We start from the raw sequence: 16,960 nt of genomic DNA, 5'->3' as shown, positions 1-16,960 counted from the left end.
AAATTTTATTAAATTTAAATGGGGAATTTTCTGGCAGTCCAGTGGTTAGGACTCTGCACTTTAACTGCTGAGGGCACAGTTTCAGTCCTGAATGAGGAACTAAGATCCCCTCAAGCCTTGATGTGTGGCAAATAAAATAAATAAATAATTTTAGCTCACTATTGACCAGGGGATTTTTGTAGAAACCTAACACCCGTGGCTGACAATTTTTATTTTGGCTGGACAAAAATTAATTGTGTTATTTTACTAGCATTTCGTGGGCTATTACATTCAATAGTTATACCTGACACACCTGTTAAGTCTTCTGGTTTTTGTGAAGTGTTATCTTCACTCCACTCTTCTGTAGAAGCAAGGGAGCATTCTCCAGCACCATGAGTTTCATGTTCATTTTCTGTATCAGAATGAATCACTAAGATTATTTATTGGCTTTTGTCTGATACTCACACTGTCTGAATCAGAAGTACATCCTGAGGAACTATCCTCTTCTGAGACACTAGTGTATATGTCACATGGACAATCAGAGAAAGTATCTGCATAAAATTTACCAAAAAATTTTTCACTCAAAATTTCGTGATAATGTCATTTTCAAAAATTTTACATTTATAATATACATAGGGTAGGAACAAAAGCTTAATGGAGCAAAATGTGAATGATAACAACCATCATAAGTTGTATAATGAACCCTTCATCAATTTTAAGCTAGCTTCACACAGTGATGTTAATTGTATCACCTCTAAAATGAATTGATACGCCTCTGGTCAATACTGTTCAGGTAACAAAAGATGGATTAACATATCTCTGGTCAATAATCGGTTAAATAGTCACATGAACTTGAGTCTTTCTTGCCTGGGACATCCCATGGACTAAGGAGCCTGGTGGGCTACAGTCCATAAGGTTACAAAGAGTTGGATATGACTTAGCAACTAAACAACAACAAACCCTGAGTCTACCATATGGGAAAGTACAAATCTAAAACGTTATTTAGAAATGTGAAACATGAATTATATGGTTGGTGTTACTCACATGTTGTTTTATTGTAAATATTGAGCGTTATTTTTTTGCCATGCAGTCAGTTCGTGTATTTATCATACTTTTCGTAGGGGCTACTACCCAAAGGGAGGTGGTGAAGTGATTGTCCGAATGTCGCCAGTTAAACAGTTGAGCCCAATAAATTTAACTGACCGTGGCTGTGTGACTAAGATTTATGGAAGAGCTTTTGTTGCTGGTGTTTTGCCATTTAAAGTAAGTTGTCTGATTCACTTTACTCTATAAAGTAACACAACATTGCAAATCAACTGTACTCCAATAAAAATTTTAAATATAAGGTATTAAAAAAATAAAGTTGTCTAGATGATCTTAGAAGTAAGTGTTTGTCTTGATAAGTATTATATTGTCTAAATTTTGAAATTATTGAGAGAATTTTTAAATAAATCTTTTCATGATAAGTTTTTCTTAAAATTCTGTGCTTATTTTACTCTTTAAAATTGAGTTGTTATATGATGCACGGAAAAATTCTTATGTGTCTTTGAAGGCTTGAACGCAACTTCAAAATAATTATTAATTTATTCTATTTTTCTGTCTTACCAAAATAGGTAGCAAAAGATATGGCGGCGGCAGCCGTAAGATGCATCAGGAAGGAGATTAGGGATCTGTATGTTAACATCCAGCCTGTTCAGGAACCTAAAGACCAAGCTTTTGGCAATGGAAATGGAATAATGTGAGACAATATACTTTTTCCTGGATGTTGGTTGAGAGTACCCTGAAATAGTTATCCTTTTTAAATTAAATGTTTGTCATTTTAAAATTTGTAGTTTTAAGGCATATTTTTTGAGGGCATTCCTACCTAAAACAATAGTATGATGAATTCTGGTAAGTTCATTCTGAATTTTTTTCTGAGGATGATTTACTTTTTACTACACTATAAGAGCCTTTCTGTTTATATAGTGAGCTTAAATGTTTAAGCTAATCAGAAGTTAGCCTTTGAAGATTATCCTATGAGAAATATTCCCAGTTGCTTTTCTATATCTCAAGTGTGAATTCAGTTTACAAGTAAATATTAGATGTAGCAAAGGTCTACTTAGAAAAGAAATATTATTTATTTTCCTATTAGTAGTTATTGATTTAAGTGTTATAAAAATGCTTTAATATTTTTGAAGAATAAAACTATCTTTTGTGAATATTTAGCTTTTAAACTCTTTTTCATAGCTTCTATTAAGGAGTTTCAAGTAAATGCATTTTCTGCATATAATACTATTATGAAAACTATTGATATAAAAGAAAACCAAACATCTCTGTAGAAAGACATTTACATTTAAGATCATCAGCATAGCATGCCTCTGAAATGGTCTTACTTATTAATGCTGATGAAATGATTTCTGGGAAGACCATTCCTTACCTGTGTGTGAATCAAAATCTAGTGTGACTTCTTGTAACAAGTGCCGAAAGATACTAATACCCTGATGAAGATGGAGAACGCTAATCATGTTGCTCTCTGTATGAAAAATTTCACTTTTGCAATATCCTAGCCAGATCTAATTCTGTGTATTTAATAGTCACTGTTCTCCTGTGCTGTATTTGCGCGTAATATTGGAATATTTATAGCATAGATAGTAATACTGTTTTTTCCCCTTATACAGCATTATTGCTGAGACATCCACTGGCTGTCTGTTTGCTGGATCATCACTTGGTAAACGAGGTACAGATAAATGAAGGGTATACTATTCCCAGTTCTAGTGTACAACAATTAATTAATTATTCTTTAATTATCTGTCAGGATTAGAATATTATAGAATGATGGATGACAAGTTTAAAAGGATATGGTTCAATTCAGTTCAGTCGCTTAGTTGTGCCTGACTCTTTGCAACCCCATGGACCGCAGCATGCCAGGCCTCCCTGTCCATCACCAAATCCCACAGCCTACCCAAACACATGTCCATCGAGTCAGTGATGCCATCCAACCATCTCATTCTTTGTTGTCCCCTTCTCCTCCTGCCCCCAATCCCTCCCAGCATCAGGGTCTTTTCCAATGAGTCAAGTCTTTGCATCAGGTGGCCAAAGTATTAGAGTTTCAGCTTCAGCATCAGTCCTTCCAGTGAATACTCAGGACTGAATTCCTTTAGGATGGATTGGTTGGATATCCTTGCAGTCCAAGGGACTCTCAAGAGTCTTCTCCAACACCAAGTTCAAAAGCATCAATTCTTTGGTGCTCCACTTTCTTTATAGTCTACCTAACACATCCATACATGACTATTGGAAAAACCATAGACTTGACTAGATGGACCTTTGTTGGCAAAGTAATGTCTCTGCTTTTTAATATGCTTTCTAGGTTGGTGATAAGTTTTCTTCCAAGGAGCAAGTGTCTTTTAATTTCATAGCTGCAGTCACCATCTGCAGTGATTTTGGAGCCCCCCAAAGTAAAGTCTGTCACTGCTTCCATTGTTTCTTTATCTATTTGCCATGAAGTGATGGGACCAGATACCATCATCTTAGTTTTTTTTTTTTTTTTTGAATGTCTGATTTTTTTTTAATAAAATAATTCTGCTTCAGTGCAAATGTGTAGTCAAGGTAAAAAGAGGAAGGAAGGAAGGAAATGAGAGAGGGAGGGAGTGAGTGAGTAAGGGAAGGATGAAGGAAGAAAAGAAAATGTTTCATATGACTTAGCAGGAACAGTTTCCACAGCCTTTGACACTGTTGACAATTTCTTCTTGTAGTCTCTTCCTTTCTTCTTCTTTGGACACATTTTCCTTCTTTGCATCCCATTTGGGATTATCATGGTTCTGCACACGGCTGCTCTGTGTATGCCACATTTCTGAATAGATACTGCTAGGGTTAGCAAGCAAATCATGGTGGGTACCACGTTCAGCTACCTTACCCTGGTTCAAGACAATAATTTCATCTGCATCAACCACTGTTGACAATCTGTGTGCAATGAAAATAGAAGTTCTATGTTTCACTGCATCCCTCATGGCACCAAGAATAGTCTCTTCAGTAATTGAATCTAATGATGAAGTAGCTTCATCATACAGAATGACTGGGGGGTTCTTCAAAATGGCTCTTGCAATTGCTACTCTTTGCTTTTCTCCTCCTGAAAGCTTGAGTCCTCGTTCCCCTACTTGAGTGTCATATCCATGTGGCATCCGAAGAATTGCATCATGGAGTCCAGCTAATTTTGCCACTGCATATACTTCCTCGGGTGAAGCACTGATGTTTCCATATAAGAGGTTGTAGTAAATGGTATTATGGAAGAGGACAGCATCCTGAGGTACCACTCCCACTGCCCTCCGAAGGCTTTCCAGGCTCACATCTTGTATATTTTGACCAGCAAGGTAAATGTTACCCTTTTGAGGCTCATAGAAGCGAAACAATAGCCTCACTATTGTGCTTTTCCCTGACCCACTACCTCCTACAATAGCCACTTTCTTTCCTGCAGGGACTTCAAAAGATATTCCATTAAGGACTTTCTGCCCCTCAATGTATTCAAAATGCACATTATCAAAGGCCACCGTAGCTGTCTGTGGTGTGATCTGAAGGGGAGATGCCATCGCTTTGTCTTTAATTCGGGTGTCTACCTTGAGTAGAGTAAACAAGGTGTTCATATCTATAAGTGCTTGTCTAGTCTCTCTGTATACAGTTCCCAGAAAGTTAAGGGGTAATGAAAGCTGAAAAAGCAGTCCATTCACCATTACTAAATCTCCAACAGTAAGGGTACCTGCCACAATTCCCTGACTGGCGAGCACCATTATGGCTGTTAAGCCAACACTGAAAATAGCACTTTGACCAAAGTTCAGCATAGCCAGAGTAGAGGTACTTTTCAATGAAGCAGCTTCATATGTCTTCAAAAATCCATCATATCTTTGTGCTTCATAATTTTCATTATTAAAATACTTCACAGTTTCATAATTCAGCAGTGAGTCTATGGCAGCATTGCCTGCATCATTATCTGCTTTGTTCATTTCTATTCTAAATTTAGTTCTCCACTGTGTGATGGCAACTGTGAATGCTGTGTATGCACCAAGTGTCCCAAGGGTCACCAGTGCAAACTGGGCACCACATCTATAATACAAAACACCACTGACAAGAGTCACCTCAAACATGATGGGAAGAAGATTAAATACTAAAGCACTCAGGACAAAACTAATACCCCTTGTCCCTCTGTCAATAGCCTTTGATAAAGCTCCTGTCTGTCTGCTCAGGTGGAAAGCCAGATCCAGGTTGTGAAGATGGAGAAAGACATTTTTGGCGATTCTTCGGATTGAATTTTGGGCTACCTTGCCAAATACTGCATTTCGAACTTCATTAAAAAAGGCAGCTCCCGCTCTTGATACACCATAGCCAATCAGAACTGCTGTTGCCATGGTTGCAACTGTATTTGGTGCATCACTCAGGTTCAGCATGTTTCCCGACATCTGGTTGAGGCTGTCTACAGCATATTTAAACATGAAGGGAACCACAATATTCATGGCCTTTGCTCCACCTAAAAATCCCAAGGAAATGGCAACTCTAGCTCGTAGATCTGGTCTGTCTTTGGGCCATACATAAGAGAGCATTGCTTTTATGATTTTCCGAGTATCAACATCTTTTAACCCTTCTTTCGGGTCTGTGTGGAGTCCTCCTCCTGCATGACCATGCCAACATGTCCTCTTTTCTATCAGTGGCCATGCCTGGAGAGCCCTTGTAGCATCTAATAACTCTCTTGAATTGCCTTTTCCTAGTCTCTGCCATGTAGTATATCTTAATAACTCTGAGATCTGAGAGATTCCAGCAGTTCCCGAGCCGCGGAGCTGACGTGACCTCCACTGCGGACCTGGGCCCCGGAAAGAGACTAGAGGCCGAAACAGAATCTCCGCGTGCCGGCGCTTTTCGAAAGCAGCCGCCGCAGCTGCCCAGCGCCAGGAATGTCCATTTTAGTTTTTTGAATGTTGAGTTTTAAGCCAACTTTTTCACTCTCCTCTTTCACTTTGATCAAGAGGCTCTTTAGTTCTTCTTTGCTTTCTGCCATAAGGGTGGTGTCATCTGCATATCTGAGGTTATTGATATTTCTCCCAGCAGTCTTGATTCCAGCTTGTGCTTCATCTAGCCCAGCATTTCTCATGATGTACTCTGCATATAAGTTAAATAAGCAGGGTGACAATATACAGCCTTGATGGACTCTTTTCCCACTTTTGAACTGGTCTGTTGTTCCATGTCCAGTTCTAACTGTTGCTTCCTGACCTGCATACAGGTTTCTCAGGAGTCAGGTCAGGTGGTCTGGTATTCCCATCTCTTGAAGAATTGTCCACAGTTTGTTGTGGTCCACACAGTCAAAGGCTTTGGCATAGTCAATAAAGCAGAAATAGATGTTTTTCTGGAATTCTCTTGCTTTTTCGATGATCCAGCGGATGTTGGCAATTTGATCTCTGGCTCCTCTGCCTTTTCTAAATCCAGCTTGAATGTCTGGAAGTTCACGGTTCATGTACTGTTGAAGCCTGGCTTGGAGAATTTTGAGCATTACTTTACTAGCATGTGAGATGAGTGCAGTTGTGCAGTAGTTTGAGCATTCTTTGGCATTGTCTTTCTTTGGGATTGGAATGAAAACTGATCTCTTCCAGTCCTGTGGCCACTGCTGAGTTTCCCAAATTTGCTGGCATATAGAATGCAGCACTTTCACAGCATCATCTTTTAGGATTGAAATAGCTCAACTGGAATTCCATCACTTCCACTATCTTTGTTCATAATGATACTTCCTAAGGCCCACTTGACTTCACATTCCAGGATGTCTGGCTCTAGATTGGTGATCACGCCATTGTGATTATCTGGGTTGTGAAGATCTTTTTTGTACAGTTCTTCTGTGTATTCTTGCCACCTCTTCTTAATATCTTCTGCTTCTGTTAGGTCCATACCATTTCTGTCCTTTATTGAGCCCATCTTTGCATGAAGTGTTCCCTTGGTATCTCTAATTTTCCTGAAGAGCTCTCTAGACTTTCCCATTCTATTGTTTTCCTCTATTTCTTTGCATTGATATCTGAGGAATACTTTCTTATCTCTCCTTGCTATTCTTTGGAACTCTACATTTAAATGGGAATATCTTTCCTTTTCTCCTTTGCCTTTCACCTCTATTCTTTTCTCAGCTATTTGTAAGACCTCCTCAGACAACCATTTTGCCTTTTTGCATTTCTTTTCCTTGCAGATGGTCTTGATACCTGCCTCCTGTACAGTGTCTTGAACCTCTGTCCGTAGTTTTCCAGGTACTCTGGATATGGTTAACTGGTTCTGTTTTAGAGTCAGTTAAATTTTAAATCTTTCCTCCAACTTTATACTTTGAAAATTTTCAGTCTTACAGAAAAGTTGAATGATTAGTGAATGTCCATACATTGCTTTCCTAGATACACTGGTTATGAACATTTAGCTACATGTTGTGTGTTTCTGATAGATAGCGTATTGAAAAGCAGAGACATTACTTTGCCACCAAAGGTCCGTCTAGTCAAGGCTATGGTTTTTCCAGTGATCATGTATGGATGTGAGAGTTGGACTGTGAAGAAAGCTGAACACTGAAAAATTGATGCTTTTGAACTGTGGTGTTGGAGAAGACTCTCGAGAGTCCCTTGGACTGCAAGGAGATCCAGTCAGTCCATTCTAAAGGAGATCAGTCCTGGGTGTTCATTGGAAGGACTGATGCTGAAGCTGAAACTCCAATAGTTTGCTCACCTGATGTGAAGAACTAACTCATTGGATAAAACCCTGATGCTGGGAGGGATTGGGGGCAGGAGGAGAAGGGGACGACAGAGGATGAGATGGCTGGATGGCATCACCGACTCGATGGGCATGAGTTTGAGTAAACTCTGGGAGTTGGTGATGGATAGGGAGGCCTGGTGTGCTGTAATTCATGGGGTCGCAAAGAGTCGGACACGACTGAGCTGCTGAACTGACTGTGTGTTTCTGAACCATGTCTGTGAAAGGTTGGAGGTACCCAGTCTCCCCGCTGAATGCTGCAGTGTGTTCATCCAAAGAATGCCACTTTTTTGTTTTTAATTGTTTGACTGCGCTGTGCTGCATGTGGGAATCTCAGTTTCCGGAACCAGGGGTTCAACCTGCACCCCCCTGCCTTGGAAGTGAAAAGTCTTAACCACTGAACCTCCAGGGAAATCCCACATTACCATTTTTATACCTAAAGAATCTGTCTGTTATTTTTAGATGCAACCAGTTGCCTCCAAAATATTCTTTAGAGCAATTTGAGATGTTTTATTTTGTTTTTGAGCACACACAGCATTGGTTATCATGTCTGTTTAGTTTCTTTTTTAACTACAGAATAGTTTCTTTGCGTTTTTTTCCCCCCTTTCATGATATTTACATTTTGAAAACTCCAAGCCATTTTCTTACAGGATTTTCCATTATGTGAATTTGTCTGATTATCTCATATTTATTCAGGTTCAACATTTTTAGTAAGACTATTGCACGGGTGATTTTGTGTATATTCTATTGTATCACATCAGTGAATGAGTGAGCACTCGGTCATGTCAGACTCTTTGTGACCCCATGGACTCTTCTGTCCATGGAATTTTCCAGGCAAGAATACTGGAGTGGGTTGCCATTTCCTCCTCCTGGGAATCTTCCCAACCCAGGAATCAAACTCATGTCTCCTGGGTCTCCTGCACTGTGGGCAGTTTCTTTACCGCTGAGCCATTAAATCACATCAAGGTGCACATAATGTCAGTCTGTCCTTTATCAGTAAAGCGGACTGTGGTCACTTGGTACGGTGGTGTCCTCCAGGTCTGTCTGCTATAAAGGTTTCTCCCTTTCTTCCTCCCCTCCTTTTCATTGTCTCGCCACTACAGTGAAATCGTGGAGTCCTAACCACTGGACCACCAGGGAATTTCCCCCTTTCCCTTTGTATTATAATTCATAAATACTCTGGGATAATACTTTGAGACTATCTGATTATTCTGTATCAGTAGAACTTTGCTCCAGTGGTTTTAACATGTGATGGTTCTTCCCTGCATCAATTATTACAGTGTTGATTTCAAAGTACTGAATGTTTTTGTGAAAGGGAAATTTCTATAGTATTTGGCATATTTGGGAAAGGAGATGCATGTATGCATCTGTTAGTATTTAAAGTTACTTTTGCTATTACGTGTGTGTGTGTGTGTGTGTGTTCTGTTGCTCAGTCATGTCCAACTCTTTGCGACCTCATGGACTGTAGCCCACCAGGCTCCTCTGTCCATCAGATTTCCCAGGCAGGAATACTGGAGTGGGTTGCCATTTCCTTCTATCAATCGTTGAACTCTTCATTATTTGTGTGGTAGTTGATTGCTTTCTTCCTGCTTGATAGCATCTTTAAAAGATGCTTACACTCATGCCATTTAACTACATTAGTACTGCTGAATACACGAATTCAGGTAATTTTAGTCTGCTCAGTTGGTAGATCTAGACAGTAGTTGGGTGTCACTTTTAACCAGTGTGATAAAATAGGTAAAATCAACATATTTGCTGATCAGACATAAACGAATTGTTTAAAACTGTGCTGTTCAGTGTGTGGTTGGCGGACAGGTAGCATGTCGGCATCATCTGGGAGTTTGCTGGAAATAACTAGTTCTGCGGACCCACCTCATCTGTATGAAACCAAAATCTTTGGGGCCCAAAAATCTATTTTAATAAGCTCTCTAATGTATAATAAAATTTGAGAAATAGTGATCAAGACTATATAGTGTATATTCATTACTTGCTAGGTGCACTGAGGAATCAACATGAATGGTGAGGTATTATATGCAGTATCTTTAACAGTCTTAAGAGGGCAAAGATAATGCAAAATATAAAACAGACTAGGAGCCCATATGTCAGAAGTTACACCGTGCTTGGCAGGCACTGAGTGAAATGTGAGTTCAGTTTGTATTATCCTTGAGTACCAAGACCTGCTAGGTACTGAAAATGAAGGATTCAGAAGTGAGAACCACCATTTCTGCTGCCTGGTGTAGTCTGGCAGAGGAGACAGACCAGTGCTGTGATTGTTCTATCTCCAGGGCACCTAGGAACACAGGAGAAAAACAGCTAATTCTTTGGGGACTGATTGATCCCAAATCTATCTTGTGCTGTTCAGTGGTCCTCCAGTGGGTTCTATAGAGAGTAGAAGTTAGCTGGATAGAAAAGTGAGAGCTGGACTTCCTGGTGGTCCAGTGGATAAGACTCAGTGCTTCCACTGCTGGGGGCATGAATTCAATTATGAGTCCGATCCCTGGTTGGGAACTAAGATCGCTCATGCTATCTGGAGTGGCCAAAAAAAAAGGCTGGGGAGAGCTAAAGAAGAGGACAAAGAAAAGTGCTAATGTTGTTTGGGCAACTACAGACACAAGTGATGAGTAGAGGATCTGGGTCAGGGAGGAACAGAGATGAGATTAGAGAAGTCAAGATTTTGAAGAGCTTTATATGTGTTATAAAGGAGTTTGGGTTTCATCCTGAAAACGAATATTTTAAGGAGGGATATAAGACCAGGTTTTTGGAAAGTAAGTAGCTATGTAACAGATTAGAGGAAAAACATAGTAGAGGCAGGAAGACAAGTCTGTTACATCAGTTCAGATCAGAAATGATGGGCCTACGCCAAGGAATGCAATGACTGAGGCTGGAGAGATGAGTACTGGTATAAGGGTATTTAGGAGCGTGAATAGACTGGTGATCAGCTGGATATGGAAGGTGAGGGAGGCAGTGTAAAGACCTTGATTTCTAGCTTGCATATCTGGAAACATTTACAACTTTGTGAACGTGGGAGGTAGAGTTAGTTTGCCAGTGTAGATGATAGTTTTAGATATGTTGCATTGATATCATAAAGGGGCTGTTGCTCTGTTATCAGCAACACTTGGAATTAATTCTACTACCAGCCCAGAAAAATTTTCTTTCCTAATATTTCAACATTTTTAAACTTTGTCACATGAGGTGTTTTTGGACAACATGCACATAGAACGCACAGTTCTTGTTTTTAGACTTACAGTGGTGGGAGGGGTGAGAAGATAGAGTTGCTTGCTTGCTGAAGTTGCCTGACTCCTCCTGCCTGCCCTTGTTTCCAGTCAGGCACTCAAGTCACGGGGGATGCAACTAGCAAATGCAGAGGTACCTTGGGGTCTTCGCTCTTAGTGTGTCTGCTAAGTAGCTTCAGTCATGTCGACTCTTTGTGACCCTGGGGACTGTAACCCACTAGGCTCCTATGTCTGTGGGATTCTCTAGGCAAGAATACTGGAGTGGGTTTCCATGCCCCCTCCAGAGGATATTCCCAGCCCAGGGGTCGAACCTGCATCTCCTGTACTGCAGAAGGTTTCTTTACCACTGAGCCTCCTGGTGGTGGTGGTTTAGTCGCTAAGTCGTGTCTGACTCTTGGGATCCCATGGACTGTAGACCGCCAGGCTCCTCTGCCCATGGGATTCTGTAGGTGAGAATACTGGAGTGGGTTGCCATTTCCTTCTCCAGAGCCACCTGGTAGGTAGTCTGTATTAAGGGTCTCAAGAGAATGTCATGGCTCCCAATATCCAGATCTCTTTTTATTTCTGATTTAAATTAACTAGAAAATTACTAGACTCTGAATCCTAATGTTTAAGCATTATAATCAGAAGCAACACTGGCTGGTTGTCCACACCACCATATATGTATTACAAGCAATAAGTTGTAACGAATCATATTTTTGTCCTTGTCTCAGTTACTGAAACTATTTTGATTTTAGTTTCTTTATCTATTGAGTGAGAGAATTAGTCTGAAGAATCTCTGAAATCCTTCCAGCTATAACATTCTTTAATCCTGTTGCAAAGGTGAGATTTGAGGGTTTTTGGTTTTGTTTTTTTTTAAATCTTAGCAGTTTTAGATAGAGGCAGTGTATTATAACAGAGCACTAAATCGAGAGCAGTAAAACCTAAGTTGTTCCTATGTCTGCAATTGCGTTACATGGTGACTGCTTTCCTTAACTCAAAAATGAGATCAGACCATTATCTACATACAAGAATTGTTTCCACGTTTATATGACTGCCATATGGACAGAATATATGTTTTCACATTGTTGTATATCTGTGTGATTTGTGGACCACTCATCTTTCAGTTAGTTCTGTACTTTACTATGGGACAAATTAATCTGCTAAGATGAATTATACCTCTGGCTTATCAATCTTGTTTCTTATGTATGGACACTACTAGCTTACAGTTAGCCCTTTGTTTTCCTCCTTCAGTATATGTAGTAATTCAGAGCATGTCTCTGATGCTGTAATCAGTCCTTTGGCTTTCTCCGTTGTTTTGTCCTTTTAATAAGCTAGAAGAAACCTCAAATCATTGAATATTTTTTTAATCTGTTATAAACCATCAAAATTTAGGCCATTTTAAGAAACCTCTAAAATGCCAGAAGAGTATTTGTCAGAAAAACCTTAGGTTTTCCGAAGAAATTAGGATTTTGCTCTTTTATTTAGAACACATTACTAACAAAAAAAATTCTCATATTTACTTCATTTTGTTCAGTTACCATAGACTGCTACTAATAGCTGGTAATGTAGGTCCATTCATACCATTATTCACTGTCAAGGCAGCTGGGTAGGAAGGAATGTGAATGGCTCTGAGAAATAGTTTGCCACTTGGCAGAGAAACCTTGAGAAACCTTAGTGCATCTACTGTTCTCTAATACTACAAAGTCAGGAATTGCTTCCTTTTTTTCATACTCCATGGAAATTTTAGCTGTCCTTCAAGGACTCAAGTTCTTGAAGTCCTTTAATGCTTCACGAAACATTCTCAAATTATTCTGGAACTTATAATTTCCTTTTCTGAACTCTCATTGGATATATAGTTTATACCATAAGCTTAGCACTTACCCTCTGTTTTTTGGTACCTCCTTAGCTAAGGAACCAGTTTCTGTCACTTAGTATGGTACATATATAGTATCATGTGTGTTATCAACAGAAGCTATTCTTATTAACAGCTTATTATGAACTAGTATTGAAATTAGAAGCTTTATAAATATTATCTCTGATTTTAACAACTTCGCAACTAAGGTATTATCATTTCTATTTCCATCTAGAAGAAGAAATGGAAGAGGCAGAGTAGTTTACCAAAAAGTCAAGATTCATACATGTTCCAAACCATTTCATTCAGTCATTTAAATGATTGATGTTATAAAGATCATTTAATGTATTACATTATTATAGTGACTTCTGTGAGGGAAAAAATGGTTAAAATTTGATTTCCATTTTCTGGGACATTTTATCAAGACATGTATATAGTTAGGTGAATTTCCAAATATAAAAATGAACCAGATTCTCATTTTTCAAAAGCCATTTTCATTTGCAGCCAAGGGTTAATTTTGTTCTTGTTGCTTAGTCACTAAGTTGTCAGACTGTTTTGTGACCCCATGGACTGTAGCCCACCAAGCTCCCCTGTTCATGAGATTTCCCGGGAAAGAATACTGGAGTGGGTTGCCTTTCCTTCTCCAGGGGATCTTCCCAACCCAGGGTTCGAACCCACGTCTCCTGCACTGGCAGGTGGATTCTTTACCACTGAGCCACCAGGGAAGCCCATAGGGTTCTTTTAGTTTAAAGTAAATAAAAAGAATCATCTGACACTCCACTGTATTTGATGGATTTATTTTGTATTTAAGCATTGTACCAAATATTTGTGGTATATGTAGAGAAGCAGGAAGTAGAACAATGGAATAAATATTCTTATTTTTAAAATAAGATAATACCAGGGAATTCCCTGACAGTCGAGTGGTTAGAACTTCCAGGGCCTTGGTTCCATCCCTGGTCAAGGAACTAGGGCCCTACAAGCTGTGCAGTGCTGCCAAGAAACAAATAAGGTAATACTTGTTCAAATCTTTAAAGAAGAAAACTTTGTATATATAATCTGAGAATCTTTATCTGTTCTTCCTTAGGTGAAAATTATCTGAACTTTTAAAAAATCCTTTAATTCTAATAGAATTGTCTGCAGGCTAATTTTAACATATATGAATTGTGAATTAAAAATTTTGAAATCAAGTCATAGTATTATAGAGTATTATAGGGTCTCATATAAATTGATTTTATAATTAGTACTTCTTAAACAGGACCAAAGCCTGTTCCCCGACCCCCTCACTGGTCCATTTAATAATGTGTTTGCATATGCTTAGCTCTTAGAAGATTCAGCACATGAAGATCTTATCCTAAAAGTTGAAATGGCTGAGTTCAGAGGCCTAAAAGATGTTATGCCATTGCTGACTGGGATATGTTAAACTTTTTGCCTCTTAGTAATTATTTTTTTTTTACATTATGTCTGTTGTAGGTGTTAATGCAGACAAGGTTGGAATTGAAGCTGCTGAAATGCTGTTGGCAAATCTTAGACATGGTGGTGCTGTGGATGAGTATCTGCAAGACCAGGTAATGACACTTTAGGATAAAAACCTCCAAGCCTGTTAGATTTGAATATTGGACAGTTAGATTGAATATAAATTTAGTCATTGACTTTCAGACACTGATTGGCATGTTCTAATTCAGTCCATTTTTAAAGTATTATTCTGGAATTTATATACCACAAATTTCAGTTTTCATCTTACTCAACCTGGCTATAGCATTGGAAACACCGAGCACTCCTTCATTCTTGAAATACTTTCTTCACTTGATTTCTGAAACACTGTTATCTTTCTGTGTCCCTAGCCATAGGTTCTAGTCCCTTTGCTAGTTTATTATTATTGTTGTTTACCTCTTCTCAACTTCTGAATTTTGGAGAGCCCTTGTGCTTAAGCTCACACCTCTTTTGTTTATCTGTATTTAGTCTCTCAGTTATTTTTTCCAGTCTCGTGGCTCAAGTACCATCCCTATGCTGATAGCTTCTAAATTTATTTCATTAGCCCAGACCTTTCTCCTTAACTCCATATCCATTATACCTCTTTAACGCCTGTCAGCATCTCCACTTGTTTATGTCATACACCTCTCAAACTTAACACGTCTACTCACATTGAGAAATGCTAAATATTTCCAAATGCAGTCTTTTTATGGTCCACTATCTTGATAGGTTTTCCTTTCTACCAATTTTTCCCCTTAATCACAATCAGATGTCTCTGCTTAGAAAAGTATTCTTCAAGGTTTTTTGACCAGTTTTCTTAAGACAGTTTTCCTATTTCTAGTCTCTTCCTTACTATTCTACAGTCCAGTAATTCTGTATTAGTGTATTTGTTTACCTATTAAAGTGTTGTAATTTTAGAACTTTTAAGGAAACCTGTCAGTTTACATATACTAACTTACAGGGACAGGTGGTCTGATAAAATTTGTTAATTTTCAACTCTGTATTCTTAAACATTAAGTTTATAAACTTACTAAGCATTTTTGTGCTATTCCACAGACTTTCGGTTACACAGGTTTTCTATCATCTTAGGATTTTTATAAACCTAAAGAAATGGAAATTCTTTTTTAAACTAGGAATGAAGAGTTGTAGCGTGAAGTGGTAATGTGCATGTGTGCTAAGTCACTTCACTCATGCCCAGCTAAGTCACTAAGTCACTTCGCTCATGTGTGACCCTATGGACTGTAGCCCCCTCCAGCTCCTCTGTCTATGGGATTCTCCAGGCAAAGATACTGGAATGGGTTGCTGTGTCCTCCTCCAGGGGATCTCCTTGAAGCAGGAATCAAACCTATGTCTCTTATGTCTCCTGCATTATCAGGCAGGCTCTTTATCACTTAGAGCCGTGTATGACCCAGCAATCCCACTATTGGGCATATACTCTGAGAAAACCATATTTGAAAAAGAGACATATGCCCCAGTGTTCATGGCAGCACTATTTACAATACCTAGGACATGGAAGCAGCTTAGATGTTCATAGACAGATGAATGGATAAAGAAAGTGTGGTGTGTGTACATACACACACACACACACACACTGGAATATTACTCAGCCAGGAAAAGGAATGCATTTGAGTTGGTTCTAATGAGGAGGATGAACCTGGAGCCTGTTAGAGAGTGAAGTAAGTTAGAAAGAGAAAAACAAATATTGTATATTAATGCATATATATGAAATCTAGAAGGCTGGTACTGATGAACCTATGTGCAGGGCAGCAGTGGAGATGCAGACACAGAGAACGGATTTACAGACACGGTTGGGAAGGAGACGGTGGGACGAATTGGGAGAGTAGCATTGAAACATACTTTACCATATGTAAAATGAATCGCCAGCGGGAGTTTGCTATGTGACAACCTAGAGGGATGGGAAGTGGGAGGTGGGAGCGAGGTTTAAGAGAGAGGATGTGTGTAAACCTATGGCTGATTCATGTTGATGCATGGCAGAAACCAACACTATTGTAAAGCAGTTATCCTCCAATTAAAAAATAAACTATTTTTTGGCTATTTTGATATCTAGTATTATTTTTGTACAAAGAGCAGTAGACTTTAACTCCAAGTATAAGTAAATGTGTGAAGTTTCCTTCTTTGTGTGTTTTTTTTTAATAGCTGATCATTTTTATGGCGTTAGCCAGTGGAATTTCCAGAATAAAAACAGGACCAGTTACACTCCACACCCAAACAGCTATACATTTTGCTGAGCAACTAGCAAAGGTGAGTATTCCATCAGAAATCTTTATTATGATTGATTGTGATTGTGGTTGATCTTTATTATGGCCAACTTGGAGTCAAATTTTAATAAACAGAAAACTTCAATGGTAACTGTAATTGCCGTCATTCAGTGACTGCTTCCTGTGGCAGATAGTGAACTCACTCAGCAGTGAAGCTGACTCATCTTACTCTGCATGACCGTTGCGGGTGGCTATTTATTATTAGTCTCATTTTATTTATGAGTCATGTGAGGCAGAGGGATTAAATTAATTGCTGAGGATCAGATAGTTTCTCAGAGGCAGGCCTGAGCTTTGAGCAAACCCGGGAGAGCATCCTTCAGAGCTCCTATGTGGTAGGTACTGCCTTACAGTAAGTGAAGGCATTTTAATGGGAACTATAAGATCAAATCACAAGGGATTTGTAGTTGGCTAAACTTAAATTATTATATAAAAATTTC

The 16,960-nt window shown here is 39.0% G+C and overlaps 2 protein-coding genes across 4 annotated transcripts in view; one reads left to right on the top strand and one right to left on the bottom strand.

The window, feature by feature from the left end:
* The window catches only part of RTCA (RNA 3'-terminal phosphate cyclase), a 30,732-nt gene that overhangs the window by 11,246 nt on the left and 2,526 nt on the right, over positions 1-16,960 (top strand). For all 3 annotated transcript variants that reach the window (XM_043876953.1, XM_043876952.1, XM_043876954.1), the window contains 5 exons: positions 1,101-1,242; positions 1,593-1,717; positions 2,637-2,695; positions 14,245-14,339; positions 16,402-16,506. In XM_043876953.1, coding sequence (XP_043732888.1) covers positions 1,101-1,242; positions 1,593-1,717; positions 2,637-2,695; positions 14,245-14,339; positions 16,402-16,506 — 526 coding nt within the window. The remainder of the gene's footprint in view (positions 1-1,100; positions 1,243-1,592; positions 1,718-2,636; positions 2,696-14,244; positions 14,340-16,401; positions 16,507-16,960) is intronic.
* Positions 3,496-5,897, bottom strand: LOC122678269 (iron-sulfur clusters transporter ABCB7, mitochondrial; the record flags this gene model as incomplete). The annotated part of the gene is made up of 1 exon (XM_043878902.1): positions 3,496-5,897. A coding segment is annotated over one exon (2,241 nt), but the record flags the coding sequence as incomplete, so codon positions are not given.

Source organism: Cervus elaphus, chromosome 20 (assembly GCF_910594005.1).
Source record: "Cervus elaphus chromosome 20, mCerEla1.1, whole genome shotgun sequence".
Classification (NCBI taxonomy): Eukaryota; Metazoa; Chordata; class Mammalia; order Artiodactyla; family Cervidae; genus Cervus; species Cervus elaphus.
The sequence above is the reverse complement of the archived record's forward strand: the minus strand, read 5'-3'. Positions and strand labels throughout refer to the sequence as shown.